This window comes from Coregonus lavaretus (assembly GCF_964263955.1).
Source record: "Coregonus lavaretus genome assembly, contig: HAP1_SCAFFOLD_4865, whole genome shotgun sequence".
NCBI classification, from domain to species: domain Eukaryota; kingdom Metazoa; phylum Chordata; class Actinopteri; order Salmoniformes; family Salmonidae; genus Coregonus; species Coregonus lavaretus.
The window spans coordinates 13,307-31,816 of NW_028163990.1; the positions used below are offsets into that span (position 1 = coordinate 13,307).

General features: G+C 44.5%; 1 protein-coding gene across 1 annotated transcript; it reads right to left on the reverse strand.

Moving 5' to 3' along the window:
• Positions 1-1,939: 1,939 nt before the first annotated feature.
• LOC311117593 (recombining binding protein suppressor of hairless-like) lies at positions 1,940-18,144 on the reverse strand. The gene is made up of 11 exons (XM_084192533.1): positions 18,036-18,144; positions 17,318-17,356; positions 16,521-16,616; positions 12,844-13,009; positions 12,381-12,555; positions 11,100-11,237; positions 9,275-9,387; positions 5,648-5,788; positions 4,287-4,442; positions 3,162-3,265; positions 1,940-2,751 (listed from the first exon to the last, which is right to left on the reverse strand). Exons 1-11 carry the CDS (start codon positions 18,053-18,055, stop codon positions 2,379-2,381), a joined length of 1,521 nt encoding a protein of 506 aa, XP_084048659.1. The 5' UTR covers positions 18,056-18,144; the 3' UTR covers positions 1,940-2,378.
• Positions 18,145-18,510: the final 366 nt, after the last annotated feature.

The window sequence follows — 18,510 nt, forward strand, 5'->3', positions numbered from 1 at the left end:
AGTGCGAAACATTGTAGTTGTGTACTGTAATTGCTGAAAATCCAAAAATGATTCCCTCATGATGAACAGAATATAAAACACCAACTAGCAGGCTAGCTATCGGACCTAATACGTGACGTGTGTAATGCTTTAGCTACAAAAGGCTACTCTGTGAGAAGAAAGACAGTGGCTAGAGAGAACAGTCTCTGCTAGGTAGTGGTTTTTAAAGGCAACGTGATTTCAATTAAGTTTAGCTATAGCCAAAGTGACGTTAATTATATTTTAGCATTAGCTTAGCTTCAATGCTAGAATTACATTGTAGCGTAGAGTTAGCTTAGCTTCACTAATAGAACTACATAGTAGCATTAGCTTGAGCTTAGCTTCACTAATATATAATTACATTGTAGCATTAGCCATTAGCTTAGCCAATTTAACTCCAATGGAGCCTTGGCTAATGAATTTACAGTGTAGTGGGCTATCAGCTTAGCAACCGCAAGTGATTTCTGTTTGATGCTACGGCTTCATTACATAGATAAGAGGGGGAGCTGGTTGGAAGTGCTGCAGGCTAAAAGGCAGTGGTGGCATTTTAAAGCTCTTCTTCCCAGACTTCTGCCCAGTCCCAAACCAATCCCTAGCCCCTTAGATAGTGTGCACTAGGGTAAGCAAATGGCCCCTAGATAGTATGCACTAAGTAAGCAAAATGGCATACATTAACCTAAGCCTAGAAGGCAAGAGGGGTGATGACCATATTGTTAATCCTCTCAGAATCAAACAAATGTCTACTAGGTGACAAGGTGCTAGGAGCCGATTTGGGATTGAGGCTGAACGACAGGGTAAAAACACAACGTCCGCATCCCAAAATGGCTCTCCATTCCCTATATAGTGCAGTGCTTTACACAGGAGGGCCCTGGTCTAAAAGTAGTACACTATTTGGGAAATCGGGGGTCATTTGAGACGCTGCCAAACGACATGATTCAACATTCCCAGGCCTTGGCTTGTTGAGTGTCTACCAAACACTCTTTTAGACAGTTTTAGAAAATGACAATAACATAATACACGCAACATACAAAAAAAGTATTATTTCCCCCCCCCTAAAAGGTCTGGTGAGAGACTGACCGATTAAGGCGATTGGCAATGAAGATTTGAAGTTGCTATAGAAAGTGGCAGAGATTACGGGGTTGCGTCTCAACAGTCTAAAATGGCTTCCCTTCCTCCTTTTACCCCTAGTCTCGTTTCCTCTCCTTCATCTGGACTGATCTGACAGGACAGAGAAGGTGAAAGAGATGGTCTTGTTTCCTCTCCTTCATCTGGACTGATCTGACAGGACAGAGAAGGTGAAAGAGATGTCTTGTTTCCTCTCCTTCATCTGGACTGATCTGACAGGACAGAGAAGGTGAAAGAGATGGTCTTGTTTCCTCTCCTTCATCTGGACTGATCTGACAGGACAGAGAAGGTGAAAGAGATGGTCTTGTTTCCTCTCCTTCATCTGGACTGATCTGACAGGACAGAGAAGGTGAAAGAGATGGGGTAGATAGAGATAGCCTAGTGCGAGTTTGCTTTCACTTGTTCCAACTCTTAGTGTTTGCCCTCTTCAGATGACTACAACCCTGACCTTTCCAAGACTTTAAAGACTTGCAGAAGCACCCCGAGGTCGCTTCACAATAATACGTTTAAAAGGAAAGGGAGGAATCCAGTTTAGACGATTGAGACGCAGTCTGCATCACGTTACCCAATCTCCTCAGAGTTAACACTCTCAAATGAAAAAAAAAAAAAAACTATTTGGTAACAAAAACTGTCCTTACTAAAACGTTATAATACAAAACATTTGAAAATGTACCTCGGCTAAAGCTTATAAAATATCATAAAGAATACAATAATAATATAATAATAATATTCCTTGGTCCGTAAAAACTATGTTACTATAATAAAAAGTTTTCCCGCAAACTTTAATAATAAAGTTTCTCTGCAAAACTTCCCATGCGCACGAGTGATACCTCAATCATTACCAAGCCCTTTGTTCTGGTAACAAATAAAAACTTTGTAGAAAATAACGTGTGGGGAAAAAAACAAAAGAAAAAGCTGTTCTCCAACAAATGTATAAAAAAGGGCACTTAGTTATTGTATCACCCTTTGAGGTGAAACCTCTCCCAAACTGGATGAACCAGGCTGCAGTGTCATGTCCACAAACGACCACACGGGGGGGCCAGAGAGAAAGGATCCCCTCCTTCCATGTCTGTCTTATCAGAACCTCCTCTCTTTTTCCCCCTCCTTCTCTTCCCTTCCTCAACTCAATCGCTCTCTTTCCAAAGAGTCCTTGAGCGAGAGAGCGTGTGTGTTTCAAACGCAGGTCCATAAGCCTCTCACACACACACACTCCCCCCCACCACACCTCCCCTCTGCTATGACGAAACTGACATCACTGATGAACCGGACAACGACCCCACGCTATTGGTTGACCCTGCCCCTTGGCCAATCCCATACCCAGCCTGTCCTTCCCCTAACCCTCCCGTCCCCAGACTCCCTGAGGAAGAGGAAGGTGAGGAAGAGGAGGAGGAGACACTGTGACTGTGGGTCTGGAGGATGGCGCCGGCAGCGCTGCAGTGAGGGCGAGGGCCTGGTTCTGGGGTATAGGTGAAGGTCAGGGCCGTGGAGTAGATGACTCCGTCGTTGCGGACCAACGTGACGGGGACCTGGACGGGCTGACGGACCCAGCGCCACCCCTCTCTGAAGGCAGATATGTCAGGCACCACGCAGAGCACGCTCTCGCCACACCTGGGACAGAGAGGGGGGGGGGTCAGACAAAAGACAGATTCACCACGTTGTAGAGTCCACGTTGCCACGGAAACAGACTCAACAGCACGTCAGCCATTTTCAGTCAGTCTGTTTGTTCCACAACAACCTTCTAAAACGGGCTAGTTTAGCCTCCTCTGGGTCTCTCCTGATATCAGTTGTGGCTGTGGTTTGTCCTTCACTTCTCCTTGACTGCTTTTGGGTAAAGTCTGTCCACTTAAACATTTTGTTCATACAAAAATAAAAAAAGTACTTATTAAAAACGGTTATTTTTATTTTCATGATGGTCTTCATCCATAATCGTCAATTACACGATTATACAGTTACCGTGGCAGCGTATCTCTCACACACACACACACACACACACACACACACACACACACACAGCCTACCTGTACATAGTGTCAGCCTCTACATCTCCAAACCAGACTCTGAGATCTGGGGCGAAGTTCTGTCCTGTCAACTCCAGCATGGCCACATCCCCTCCACCATTCAACTGCAGAGACAACAGACGGTTAGTGTGTGTTTGTATGCGTGTTCGTGTGTGTGTGTAGGGGAAGATAAGGTTAGTGTGTGTGTGTGTAGGGGAAGATAAGGTTAGTGTGTGTGTGTGTAGGGGAAGATAAGGTTAGTGTGTGTGTGTGTAGGGGAAGATAAGGTTAGTGTGTGTGTGTGTAGGGGAAGATAAGGTTAGTGTGTGTGTGTGTGTGTGTGTGTGTAGGGGAAGATAAGGTTAGTGTGTGTGTGTGTGTGTGTGTGTAGGGGAAGTTAAGGTTAGTGTGTGTGTGTGTAGGGGAAGTTAAGGTTAGTGTGTGTGTGTGTGTGTGTAGGGGAAGATAAGATTAGTGTGTGTGTGTGTGTAGGGGAAGATAATATTAGTGTGTGTGTGTGTGTGTGTGTGTGTGTGTGTAAGGGAAGATCCTCTGTAGCTCAGCTGGTAGAGCACGGCGCTTGTAACGCCAAGGTAGTGGGTTCGATCCCCGGGACCACCCATACACAAAAAAATGTATGCACGCATGACTGTAAGTCGCTTTGGATAAAAGCGTCTGCTAAATGGCATATTATTATATTATTATAAGATAAGGTTAGTGTGTGTGTGTGTGTGTAGGGGAAGATAAGATTAGTGTGTGTGTGTGTGTGTGTGTGTGTGTGTGTTTAGGTGTGTGTGTGTGTTTAGGTGTGTGTGTGTGTGTGTTTAGGTGTGTAGGTGTGTGTGTGTTTAGGTGTGTGTGTAGGTGTGTGTGTGTTTAGGTGTGTGTGTGTGTGTGTGTTTAGGTGTGTGTTTAGGTGTGTGTGTGTTTAGGTATGTGTGTTTAGGTGTGTGTGTGTTTATGTGTGTTTAGGTGTGTGTGTTTAGGTGTGTGTGTGTGTGTGTGTGTGTTTAGGTGTGTGTGTGTGTGTTTAGGTGTGTGTGTGTTTAGGTGTGTGTGTGTGTGTTTAGGTGTGTGTGTGTGTTTAGGTGTGTGTTTAGGTGTGTGTGTGTGTGTGTTTAGGTGTGTGTGTGTTTAGGTGTGTACCTGTAGACTCTCCACCACAGGAACAGGTGTAACAGGACAGGGAACAGGACCCATCCCCTGGTAGAAGGTGTACTCTGCCTTGTCTGTACTGATGATGGTCCAGGAAGCTCCATCGTTTATCATCTCCTTACTGGTCTCTTTGGGGCAGGGCGTGGCCTTGGGGAGGAGATATGCTAATTAGTAGTTGATCCTATCCTTAAATGAGGTGCGTTGAGTTCGCGTGACCGTTTGCTACGTTGCGGAACAGTTTGTACTGAACGACACGTTTCCCCCAAAACTTTCTTGAACAGACTTTGTTCCCGTTCGGTGGGTGTGGGCGAGGTGTTGCTTGAAGCAATGAGTGTTCGTATTTAAAAAGGGCGGTGACAACGCTGACAGCGTTCCCCAACCCCACAACCAAACTGGTCGTTCAATACAGCACCTCTTCCGTTCAATTGAACGTTCCAGAACTTACTGAACACATCCCTCTTTGGGCGAGAGTGTGGCCTGGGGGAGGAGACATGCAAATGTCTCATTTATCATCTCCTTACTGGTCTTTTGGGGGCAGGGTGTGGGTGTATGCAAATGAGATGCAAATAACGATTCTACCTGAGCAGGGTGGAATTCACTAGAAACCAACCCGAAGAAAACGGACAGAAACAGGGAGGGACTAGTTGAACTAGTGGTCCAATATGAAACTCTCATTAAACAGGGAGGGACTAGTTGCACTAGTGGTCCAATAAGAAACTCTCATTAAACAGGGAGGGACTAGTTGAACTAGTGGTCCAATATGAATCTCTCATTAAACAGGGAGGGACTAGTTGAACTAGTGGTCCAATATGAATCTATCATTAAACAGGGAGGGACTAGTTGAACTAGTGGTCCAATAAGAAACTCTCATTAAACAGGGAGGGACTAGTTGAACTAGTTGTCCAATAAGAAACTCTCATTAAACAGGGAGGGACTAGTTGAACTAGTGGTCCAATATGAATCTATCATTAAACAGGGAGGGACTAGTTGAACTAGTGGTCCAATAAGAAACTCTCATTAAACAGGGAGGGACTAGTTGAACTAGTGGTCCAATATGAAACTCTCATTAAACAGGGAGGGACTAGTTGAACTAGTGGTCCAATAAGAAACTCTCATTAAACAGGGAGGGACTAGTTGAACTAGTGGTCCAATAAGAAACTCTCATTAAACAGGGAGGGACTAGTTGAACTAGTTGTCCAATAAGAAACTCTAATTTTAGTTGCAGAACAGAGGGCTGGGAAAAGCTATTACCAGAAAGCACAAACCTGGCTCAGATCTACAAGGGGCTAGGAGTGTGTGTGTGTGTGTGTGTGTGTGTGTGTGTGTGTGTGTGTGAGTGTGTGTGTGTATACCTGGAACTGAATGATTCTCTCCTGTGAGAGACAGAGGTACATCCTCTCTGTATCTTTCAGGTAGAAGGCACACTTGTGGAGCTGGGACACCGGGTCGTCTGCATCCATCAACGCTGTCTGCTTGTCCACCTTACGGATCACCTGGAGAGAGGGGAGAGAGAGGTGCTACTGAGAGAGGAGAGAGAGAGAGGTGCTACTGAGAGAGGAGAGAGAGAGACACACAACCTGCTTATCTAACATACAAATCACCTGAGAATATGCAGGTACAGGAGAGAGAGAGACCTGTAGGTAGAGAGAGGTGAATATATAAGAACAGGTAGAGAGAGGTGAATATGTAGGAACAGGTAGAGAGAGGTGAATATGTAGGAACAGGTAGAGAGAGGTGAATATGTAGGACCAGGTAGAGAGAGGTGAATATGTAGGACCAGGTAGAGAGAGGTGAATATATAGGACCAGGTAGAGAGGTGAATATGTAGGACCAGGTAGAGAGAGGTGAATATGTAGGAACAGGTAGAGAGAGGTGAATATGTAGGACCAGGTAGAGAGAGGTGAATATATAAGAACAGGTAGAGAGAGGTGAATATGTAGGAACAGGTAGAGAGAGGTGAATATGTAGGACCAGGTAGAGAGAGGTGAATATGTAGGACCAGGTAGAGAGAGGTGAATATATAAGAACAGGTAGAGAGGTGAATATGTAGGAACAGGTAGAGAGAGGTGAATATGTAGGAACAGGTAGAGAGAGGTGAATATGTAGGAACAGGTAGAGAGAGGGGTGAATATGTAGGAACAGGTAGAGAGAGGTGAATATGTAGGAACAGGTAGAGAGAGGTGAATATGTAGGACCAGGTAGAGAGAGGTGAATATGTAGGACCAGGTAGAGAGAGGTGAATATGTAGGACCAGGTAGAGAGAGGTGAATATGTAGGACCAGGTAGAGAGAGGTGAATATGTAGGACCAGGTAGAGAGAGGTGAATATGTAGGACCAGGTAGAGAGAGGTGAATATGTAGGACCAGGTAGAGAGAGGTGAATATGTAGGACCAGGTAGAGAGAGGTGAATATGTAGGAACAGGTAGAGAGAGGTGAATATGTAGGAACAGGTAGAGAGAGGTGAATATGTAGGAACAGGTAGAGAGAGGTGAATATGTAGGACCAGGTAGAGAGAGGTGAATATGTAGGACCAGGTAGAGAGAGGTGAATATGTAGGACCAGGTAGAGAGAGGTGAATATGTAGGACCAGGTAGAGAGAGGTGAATATGTAGGACCAGGTAGAGAGGTGAATATGTAGGACCAGGTAGAGAGAGGTGAATATGTAGGAACAGGTAGAGAGAGGTGAATATGTAGGAACAGGTAGAGAGAGGGGTGAATATGTAGGAACAGGTAGAGAGAGGGGTGAATATGTAGGAACAGGTAGAGAGAGGTGAATATGTAGGAACAGGTAGAGAGAGGTGAATATGTAGGAACAGGTAGAGAGAGGTGAATATGTAGGAACAGGTAGAGAGAGGTGAATATGTAGGAACAGGTAGAGAGAGGCGAATATGTAGGAACAGGTAGAGAGAGGCGAATATGTAGGAACAGGTAGAGAGAGGTGAATATGTAGGAACAGGTAGAGAGAGGTGAATATGTAGGAACAGGTAGAGAGAGGTGAATATGTAGGAACAGGTAGAGAGAGGTGAATATGTAGGAACAGGTAGAGAGAGGTGAATATGTAGGAACAGGTAGAGAGAGGTGAATATGTAGGAACAGGTAGAGAGAGAGGTGAATATGTAGGAACAGGTAGAGAGAGAGGTGAATATGTAGGAACAGGTAGAGAGAGGTGAATATGTAGGAACAGGTAGAGAGAGGTGAATATGTAGGAACAGGTAGAGAGAGGTGAATATGTAGGAACAGGTAGAGAGAGGTGAATATGTAGGAACAGGTAGAGAGAGGTGAATATGTAGGAACAGGTAGAGAGAGGTGAATATGTAGGAACAGGTAGAGAGAGGTGAATATGTAGGAACAGGTAGAGAGAGGTGAATATGTAGGAACAGGTAGAGAGAGGTGAATATGTAGGAAAAGGTAGAGAGAGGTGAATATGTAGGAACAGGTAGAGAGAGGTGAATATGTAGGAACAGGTAGAGAGAGGTGAATATGTAGGAACAGGTAGAGAGAGGTGAATATGTAGGAACAGGTAGAGAGAGGTGAATATGTAGGAACAGGTAGAGAGAGGTGAATATGTAGGAACAGGTAGAGAGAGGTGAATATGTAGGAACAGGTAGAGAGAGGTGAATATGTAGGACCAGGTAGAGAGAGGTGAATGTGTAGGAACAGGTAGAGAGAGGTGAATATGTAGGAACAGGTAGAGAGGTGAATATGTAGGACCAGGTAGAGAGAGAGGTGAATATGTAGGAACAGGTAGAGAGAGGTGAATATGTAGGACCAGGTAGAGAGAGGTGAATATGTAGGAACAGGTAGAGAGAGGTGAATATGTAGGAACAGGTAGAGAGAGAGGTGAATATGTAGGAACAGGTAGAGAGAGAGGTGAATATGTAGGAACAGGTAGAGAGAGGTTAATATGTAGGAGCAGGTAGAGAGAGAGGTGAATATGTAGGACCAGGTAGAGAGAGGTGAATATGTAGGAACAGGTAGAGAGAGGTGAATATGTAGGAACAGGTAGAGAGAGAGGTGAATATGTAGGAACAGGTAGAGAGAGAGGTGAATATGTAGGAACAGGTAGAGGTGAATATGTAGGACCAGGTAGAGAGAGGTGAATATGTAGGAACAGGTAGAGAGGTGAATATGTAGGACCAGGTAGAGAGAGAGGTGAATATGTAGGAACAGGTAGAGAGGTGAATATGTAGGACCAGGTAGAGAGAGGTGAATATGTAGGAGCAGGTAGAGAGAGAGGTGAATATGTAGGACCAGGTAGAGAGAGAGGTGAATATGTAGGAGCAGGTAGAGAGAGAGGTGAATATGTAGGACCAGGTAGAGAGAGAGGTGAATATGTAGGAACAGGTAGAGAGGTGAATATGTAGGACCAGGTAGAGAGAGGTGAATATGTAGGAACAGGTAGAGAGAGGTGAATATGTAGGACCAGGTAGAGAGAGGTGAATATGTAGGAACAGGTAGAGAGAGGTGAATATGTAGGAGCAGGTAGAGAGAGGTGAATATGTAGGAACAGGTAGAGAGAGAGGTGAATATGTAGGAACAGGTAGAGAGAGGTGAATATGTAGGAGCAGGTAGAGAGAGAGGTGAATATGTAGGACCAGGTAGAGAGAGAGGTGAATATGTAGGAACAGGTAGAGAGAGGTGAATATGTAGGACCAGGTAGAGAGAGGTGAATATGTAGGAACAGGTAGAGAGAGGTGAATATGTAGGAACAGGTAGAGAGAGAGGTGAATATGTAGGACCAGGTAGAGAGAGGTGAATATGTAGGAGCAGGTAGAGAGAGAGGTGAATATGTAGGAACAGGTAGAGAGAGGTGAATATGTAGGACCAGGTAGAGAGAGAGGTGAATATGTAGGACCAGGTAGAGAGAGGTGAATATGTAGGAACAGGTAGAGAGAGAGGTGAATATATAGGACCAGGTAGAGATAGGTGAATATGTAGGACCAGGTAGAGAGAGGTGAGGCACACACGTTGGTACATACCAGTCTAGGCAGTGCCATGCCAGTGACAGAACAGACCAGTTTGACAGTCTGACCATAGTGGATGTATCCATCCCTCACTGCAAACTCCTCCCCTTCTGGCTCCTCCTCCTCCACTACAGGAGAGAAGTTATTACTGTAGGTTATACATTTAATAACTCATACAGTTACCATGTGATGCTTCAGAGAGTTCCATCAGTTATTACTGTAGGTTATACATTTAATAACTCATACCGTTACCATGTGATGCTTCAGAGAGTTCCATCAGTTATTACTGTAGGTTATACATTTAATAACTCATACCGTTACCATGTGATGCTTCAGAGAGTTCCATCAGTTATTACTGTAGGTTATACATTTAATAACTCATACAGTTATCATGTGATGCTTCAGAGAGTTCCATCAGTTATTACTGTAGGTTATACATGTAATAACTCATACAGTTACCATGTGATGCTTCAGAGAGTTCCATCAGTTATTACTGTAGGTTATACATTTAATAACTCATCCAGTTACCATGTGATGCTTCAGAGAGTTCCATCAGTTATTACATTTACATTTACATTTACGTCATTTAGCAGACGCTCTTATCCAGAGCGACTTACAGTTAGTGAATACATTTTTATTTATTTATACTGGCCCCCCGTGGGAATCGAACCCCCAACCCTGGCGTTGCAAACGCCATGCTCTATCAACTGAGCTACATCCCTGCCGGCCATTCCCTCCCCTATCCTGGACGACGCTGGGCCAATTGTGCGCCGCCCATGAGTCTCCCGGTCGCGGCCGGCTGCGACAGAGCCTGGATTCGAACCAGGATCTCTAGTGGCACAGTTAGCACTGCGATGCAGTGCCTTAGACCACTGCGCCACTCAGGAGATGGATTACTGTAGGTTATACATTTAATAACTCATCCAGTTACCATGTGATGCTTCAGAGAGTTCCATCAGTTATTACTGTAGGTTATACATTTAATAACTCATCCAGTTACCATGTGATGCTTCAGAGAGTTCCATCAGTTATTACTGTAGGTTATACATTTAATAACTCATACCGTTACCATGTGATGCTTCAGAAAGTTCCATCAGTTATTACTGTAGGTTATACATTTAATAACTCATACAGTTACCATGTGATGCTTCAGAGAGTTCCATCAGTTATTACTGTAGGTTATACATTTAATAACTCATCCAGTTACCATGTGATGCTTCAGAGAGTTCCATCAGTTATTACTGTAGGTTATACATTTAATAACTCATACAGTTACCATGTGATGCTTCAGAGAGTTCCATCAGTTATTACTGTAGGTTATACATTTAATAACTCATACAGTTACCATGTGATGCTTCAGTCTAGAATCAGTTATGATTCTGTACTTTAGAAATCAACTCTAAGAGAAGAGAGGAACTGTGGTGAATGTAAGAGAAGAGAAATCACAGAAGACAGATGATGGAGAGAGGAAAGAATGGAGGAGAGGAGGGTTAACTTAGAGGAGAGGAGGGGTAACTTACAGAGGTGACGGAGGAGAGGAGGGTTAACTTACAGAGGTGACGGAGGAGAGGAGGGGTAACTTACAGAGGTGACAGAGGAGAGGAGGGGTAACTTACAGAGGTGACGGAGGAGAGGAGGGTTAACTTACAGAGGTGACGGAGGAGAGGAGGGGTAACTTACAGAGGTGATGGAGGAGAGGAGGGGTAACTTACAGAGGTGACGGAGGAGAGGAGGGGTAACTTACAGAGGTGATGGAGGAGAGGAGGGGTAACTTACAGAGGTGACGGAGGAGAGGAGGGTTAACTTACAGAGGTGACGGAGGAGAGGAGGGGTAACTTACAGAGGTGTATGTAGAAGGCTCCCCACTGTTGTGAACTGGCATGGAAGTTCCCTCCCTCTACGTGTAGATATCGTGTACTGACTGTCTGAGAACGCAACCGGTTAAACAACGCAACCTTGGTCCCTGATGCTATACAAACTAGAGAGAGAGAGAGACAGAGACACAGAGAGACAGAGAGAGAGAGAGACAGAGAGACAGAGAGACAGAGAGACAGAGACAGAGACAGAGACAGAGACAGAGAGAGAGAGAGAGAGAGAGAGAGAGAGAGAGAGAGAGAGAGAGAGAGAGAGAGAGAGAGAGACAGAGAGAGAGAGACAGAGAGAGAGAGACACAGAGACACAGAGAGAGACACAGAGACACAGAGAGAGACACAGAGACACAGAGAGAGAGACAGAGACACAGAGAGAGAGACAGAGACACAGAGAGAGACAGAGACACAGAGAGAGAGAGACAGAGACACACAGAGAGAGAGAGAGAGAGAGAGAGAGACAGAGAGAGAGACAGAGAGAGAGACAGAGAGAGAGAGAGAGAGACAGAGACAGAGAGAGAGAGAGACAGAGAGAGACATAGACAGAGAGAGAGAGAAGGTTAGATACACATTCATCAAGAGACCACACTTTGAACTGGATCAGTCAAATAAAAACAGCCCAGTTAAGACACAGCTAGTAGAACAAGAGCTTGTTGCTGAAACCACTCAGGAAAACCGGACCGTTGTGCATCAAAGCTTGTGTGTGTGTTTTGCATACTCAAGTTAGTTCTATGTAACTGTAAATCTGCTCTTAATGTGGTGAGAGCATCCTGTGTGTGTGTGTGTGTGTGTGTGTGTGTGTGTGTGTGTGTGGATCTGTGCGTCTGTCTCTGTGTGTGTGTGTGTGTGTGGATCTGTGCGTCTGTCTCTGTGTGTGTGTATGGGACAGACCTGGGTCCAAATACTATATTATATTTGAAAAGAAAAGTAGTTGAATATTTTAATGCATTTTAAAATACCGGATACTCTAATATCACTCAAATTCAATCAAATATATTTATAAAGCCCTTTTTAAAATCAGCAGATGTCGCAAAGTGCTATACAGAAACCCAGTCTAAAACCCCAAACAGCAAGCAATGCAGATGTAGAAGCACGGTGGCTAGGAAAAAAACTCCCTAGAAAGGCAGAAACCTAGGAAGAAACCAGGCTCTGAAGGGTGGGCCAGTCCTCTTCTGTATTAGCCATTGCTGTGGAAATGTGTGTGTGTGTGTGTGTCATCCTAGTCATGTGTGCGTGTTCCTCTCCATACTCACGGTCAGCATTCTTGAGGGACTGTTTCTTCTTGGAGGGTTTAGAGATAACCTTGATCCTCTTACTAAGGAAGACTCCTATGTCTGTACTGTTACCATAGAACATCTTGACTGACAGCATGAAGTGTTTACGCTTGTCACTGTCACTGATGTATAGAGTCTTAGCTGTGCAGAAGTCCTGGGGGGGGAGAGGGAGAGAATTTGAGTGTGTATGCATAGGATTTCCAGTCATTCAAAAGTGCTGTGGGGAAAGGCTGAGGGGTGTGTGTTTCACTGTGTATTTCCACCTCTGTATGTCTCTCTCTCTCCCTCCCTCTATCACTCTGATCTCTCTCTGTGTGATCTCTCTCTCTCTCTGTGATCTGTCTCTGTGAGTGACCCCTGTCTCTGTGTGTCTCTCGTTCTGGTGAGAGAAAAAGGGGGAGATCCACAGTGTTTCAGTCAGGGTGTGTGTGCTGTCCCCTACCTTCCCCTCTATGTTGAGCTGCTGCATCTCCTGTTCACTGTTTCCTATCCCTATAAAGGCACAGGGCTGGGCCTCTTGCTCCGAACAGCCCTCTCTCTCCATCTCCTCCGTCTTCTTCTTCCAGCCACAGCCCATCAGGTAGACACAGGGAGGGGGGCAGAAAAACCTCCAGGACAGAGAGATCTGGTTAGTACAGCCCATCAGGGACGGGTCAGAACCTCATCCAGGACAGAGAGATCTGGTTAGTACAGCCCATCAGGGACGGGTCAGAACAACCTCCAGGACAGAGAGATCTGGTTAGTACAGCCCATCAGGGACGGGTCAGAACCACCTCCAGGACAGAGAGATCTGGTTAGTACAGCCCATCAGGGACGGGGCAGAACCACCTCCAGGACAGAGAGATCTGGTTAGTACAGCCCATCAGGGACGGGTCAGAACCACCTCCAGGACAGAGAGATCTGGTTAGTACAGCCCATCAGGGACGGGTCAGAACCACCTCCAGGACAGAGAGATCTGGTTAGTACAGCCCATCAGGGACGGGTCAGAACAACCTCCAGGACAGAGAGATCTGGTTAGTACAGCCCATCAGGGACGGGTCAGAACAACCTCCAGGACAGAGAGATCTGGTTAGTACAGCCCATCAGGGACGGGTCAGAACCACCTCCAGGACAGAGAGATCTGGTTAGTACAGCCCATCAGGGACGGGTCAGAACCACCTCCAGGACAGAGAGATCTGGTTAGTACAGCCCATCAGGGACGGGTCAGAACCACCTCCAGGACAGAGAGATCTGGTTAGTACAGCCCATCAGGGACGGGTCAGAACCACCTCCAGGACAGAGAGATCTGGTTAGTACAGCCCATCAGGGACGAGTCAGAACCACCTCCAGGACAGAGAGATCTGGTTAGTACAGCCCATCGGGGACGGGTCAGGACAACCTCCAGGACAGAGAGATCTGGTTAGTACAGCCCATCAGGGACGGGTCAGAACCACCTCCAGGACAGAGAGATCTGGTTAGTACAGCCCATCAGGGACGGGTCAGAACCACCTCCAGGACAGAGAGATCTGGTTAGTACAGCCCATCAGGGACGGGTCAGAACCACCTCCAGGACAGAGAGATCTGGTTAGTACAGCCCATCAGGGACGGGTCAGAACCACCTCCAGGACAGAGAGATCTGGTTAAGAGTAGCTCATTGCAAGTGCATATACATACACATTTATACCATAGCATTGTTGAATACTCATTTCTGATTGGCTTGAAGGGCATTCTAGAGCGTGCATTATTTCCCTATAACGCACAGTATAATTGCACGTTTGAATTCAATAGCTATAGTTCATTTTTACATGTTTTGTTTGAGCTGCTTTTGAAAGCAAAAGTTGAGTTGAAAACATTTTTGGCATTGTTGAATTAGATTTTCCTAATGTCAAGCTAGGGCTGATGGTTTGGTTAGCTAAACTAGCAGGTAGTTTGTTTGGTTACCACGGCAACTACTGTAGCTATCTCGTAAACTCGCTAGCTCCTTCAGTGGATGTTGAACACATTTCTAGTGGCAAATGAACACATTTCTAACGGCAAATAGGTTCAATTATAGCCATAGTATAAAGGGATTATCAACTCGGGGCTCTATGTGTTCTCTGGAAAATAATGCAACGCCGTGGAAGGTCAGTTCTGCTAGCGCATCGTGACACACACCTTCCATGTCGTTCATTATCTTCCAGAGAACACATAGCCCCTCGTTGATTATCCCTTACATATATATATACACACACATATATATAATTGTCAAAGACAAAATTGTCCTCAAAATTGTCAAAGACTCCAGCCACCCTAGTCATAGACTGTTCTCTCTGCTACCGCACGGCAAGCGGTACCGGAGTGCCAAGTCTAGGTCCAAAAGGCTTCTACCCCCAAGCCATAAGACTCCTGAACAGCTAATCATGGCTACCCAGACTATTTGCACTGCCCCCCCCCCCCCTTTTTTACGCTGCTGCTACTCTGTTAATTATTTATGCATAGTCACTTTAACTCTACCCACATGTACATATTACTTCAACTACCTCAACTAGCCGGTGCCCCCGCACATTGACTCTGCACCGGTACCCCCCTGTATATATAGCCTCCCTACTGTTCTTTTATTTTACTTCTGCTCTTTTTTTCTCAACACTTTTTTGTTGTTTTTTTCTTTTACTTTCTTATTAAAAATAAATGCACTGTTGGTTAAGGGCTGTAAGTAAGCATTTCACTGTAATGTCTGCACCTGTTGTATTCGGCGCATGTGGCCAATAAAATGTGATTTGATTTGATATAGAAACACACCAACGTGAACCAAAAGAGACAACTTTCACACCATGAACACACACACACAGGTGGCAAAAGATCCAAGGGCAGGTAGAATCAACCTGGAGGAGATACCATGAATACACACTATCAACTACAGAGACACCATGAATACACACTATCAACTACAGAGACACCATGAATACACACTATCAACGACAGAGACACCATGAATACACACTATCAACGACAGAGACACGATGAATACACACTAACAACTACAGAGACACCATGAATACACAATATAAACTACAGAGACACCATGAATACACACTATCAACGACAGAGACACCATGAAAATACATACACTATCAACTACAGAGACACCATGAATACACACTATCAACTACAGAGACACCATTAATAACACTATCAACTACAGAGACCCCATGAATACACACTATCAACTACAGAGACACCATGAATACACACTATCAACTACAGAGACACCATGAATACACACTATAAACTACAGAGACACCATGAAAATAATAATAATAATAATAATATAATATGCCATTTAGCAGACGCTTTTATCCAAAGCGACTTACAGTCATGCGTGCATACATTTTTGTGTATGGGTGGTCCCGGGGATTGAACCCACTACCTTGGCGTTACAAGCGCCGTGCTCTACCAGCTGAGCTACAGAGGACACACTATCAACTACAGAGACACCATGAATAAACACCATCAACTACAGAGACACCATGAAAATACACACTATCAACGACAGAGACACCATGAATACACACTATCAACGACAGAGACACCATGAATACACAATATAAACTACAGAGACACCATGAATACACACTATCAACTACAGAGACACCATGAAAATACATACACTATCAACTACAGAGACACAATGAAAATACATACACTCTCAACTACAGAGACACCATGAATACACACTATCAACGACAGAGACACCATGAAAATACATACACTATCAACTACAGAGACACAATGAAAATACATACACTCTCAACTACAGAGACACCATGAATACACACTATCAACTACAGAGACACCATGAATACACACTATCAACTACAGAGACACCATGAAAATACATACACTATCAACTACAGAGACACCATGAATACACACTATAAACTACAGAGACCCCATGAATACACACTATCAGCTACAGAGACCCCATGAATACACACTATCAACTACAGAGACCCCATGAATACACACTATCAACTACAGAGACACCATGAATACACACTATCAACTACAGAGACACTATGAATACACACTATCAACTACAGAGACACCATGAATACACACTATCAACTACAGAGACCCCATGAATAACCTCCTTTCTCTCACCTCTTCTCATTGCCGTAAGACTTCTGTGCGACTTTAGCGTGTAGTATGAGTACGGTCTGGTCTCCCCTCTCCTTCAGGTAGTTTCTCATAGCCTCTCTATAGGGGGGGGGGGGGGGGGGGGGGGGGGAACACACAACGTTCAGACAACACTTACTCAACATAATCATACAACAAACTTTCAGACAACGTTTCGTCGTCGACAACGCCCAATCATTATTCCATCTAAAAAAATAAAACACCACTAGAGATGCACTGGGGTGTATTTATTCTGCTAAAACAAGTTTCTATTGAACAAATTCAGGTAGGTCCTTCCTCGTTTCGCTTGCTTCCATTTAAGAAACATTTTGCAATAGAATCGGTGGCATGAATACACCCTTGATGTATACGTTTCTCATTGCCTCTATGTGGGGGAAAAAAACCGTTCAGACAACGCTTACTCAAGGTAATACCACAACTATACAAAGATACATAGACCTGGGTCAAATAACATGGTCGTCTACACCATTGGCAAATGCTTTCAGACACTTGAGCTGTTTATTGGCTTCATACAGTGGGACCTATGGAATAGTCACAGATGCACCATTGATTATAGCAGTATGAATGGGGTGCCTTGATAGAAACGGGTGTGAAGAAATATTATGATAGAGTGGAAGAAATTTGATGTGGATAAGTGGTTTTACACCTTAGTAATGCAAACGCTGTGCAGGGTGGAAGCTAGATGTTTCTCATTGTTTATGTAACACTTTAAATGAGATGTATAAGTTATGAAACTTGTGGTGGTGCGGACGTTTCCTTACCTGGTTAGGCGCTGCGGTGGAGCTCGCTCACCAAACCTCCTGTGAAAGAAAAGAAAAAAAGTTACTTTTCTATCAGCGCAACATTACTAGTTAGATTAGAAAGTTGTCACAATTCCAGCAATCTGAAACATCATGATTATTAACAGGTGGGTGTTGCCATTAAAGAAGAAAAACAACTCGCAACTAAACAGTAGCTTAGGATTCTGCTGCAGGTGGCAAGTGAACGTGTCAATCAGTAGTTAGCAACTCTGTTGGCAGTTTTTGTCGGACAAATGCGAGCGATACTGTGTCTTTGTTACGTTGCATGATTTGTAAATGAAATGGGTAACATTGAACACATTTTAAAACATTGTTTCATTGAACTCAGCAGACACATTCACGCTCGGTGAGTTAGCCATTAAAATGTAGCTAAAATAAGTAACGAATTAGTTAACTATCATTACTGGCGAAGAATGGGGTAGTTAGGTAACGTTAGCTAGCTACTGTTAGTTGGCTAGCTTTTCGTTGTGGCTAGCTAACGTTACACACAGTACTAACATCGTTGACACAAACGTAGCAATAAGTGCGACGCCAATTTATAAAGTACGTGCAAAGCAATCGGGAACAAAAAACGTTCACACACACGAGTGTAACAAAGTGGTTAGGAAACTAGTTACCCAAACAAAGTGAACTTTTTAAACTGTTCTTCCTTCATTTTGCTCTGAATTTCAACACTTACCCCGTCACAACGGGCGCCATTTTCGACTGTAACTGGAAGAAAAAATTGTTTTTCCAACAATCGCGAGATCCCAACCTCCTCCCAACGCCGCCGGGACAACAGAACGAACAGAACCCGGAGGGGGGAAAAGAAAAACGAGAGTAGAAAGAGGAGGAGAGGCGGACAGAGGGCGGACGCCACAACAACAGGCGTGGGAAAGTTGCGAAGTCACGCGAGAATAGAAAAACTCTCACAATAGACAAGAATGGGGTTGGCCTCGACCTATCGCGAGATTATGCTCGTTTTTTTTTTTGTAACTGTAACTCGATTCCCACGCGTTTAAAGTCATAAACTGCAGTGGTTTGGGTGCTTTGGTCGTGAAGGGTTGGAGTCAAGAGTACAGTTAGTTAACCCTCCCGTTGTCCTAGGGTCAAAATGACCCGCTACTGTGTTGAACCAACTTTATTTAATTTTTATATTTTGGTGATCATTTGTG

Coding starts and splice junctions, on each gene's coding strand:
- LOC311117593 (XM_084192533.1), bottom strand. CDS start 18,055: ATGGCGCCCGTTGTGACGGG. Junction 17,357..18,035: donor ATGGCGCCCGTTGTGACGGG/GTAAGTGTTGAA, acceptor TTTCTTTCACAG/GAGGTTTGGTGAGCGAGCTC. Junction 2,752..3,161: donor GAGGCTGACACTATGTACAG/GTAGGCTGTGTG, acceptor TCTCTGTCCCAG/GTGTGGCGAGAGCGTGCTCT.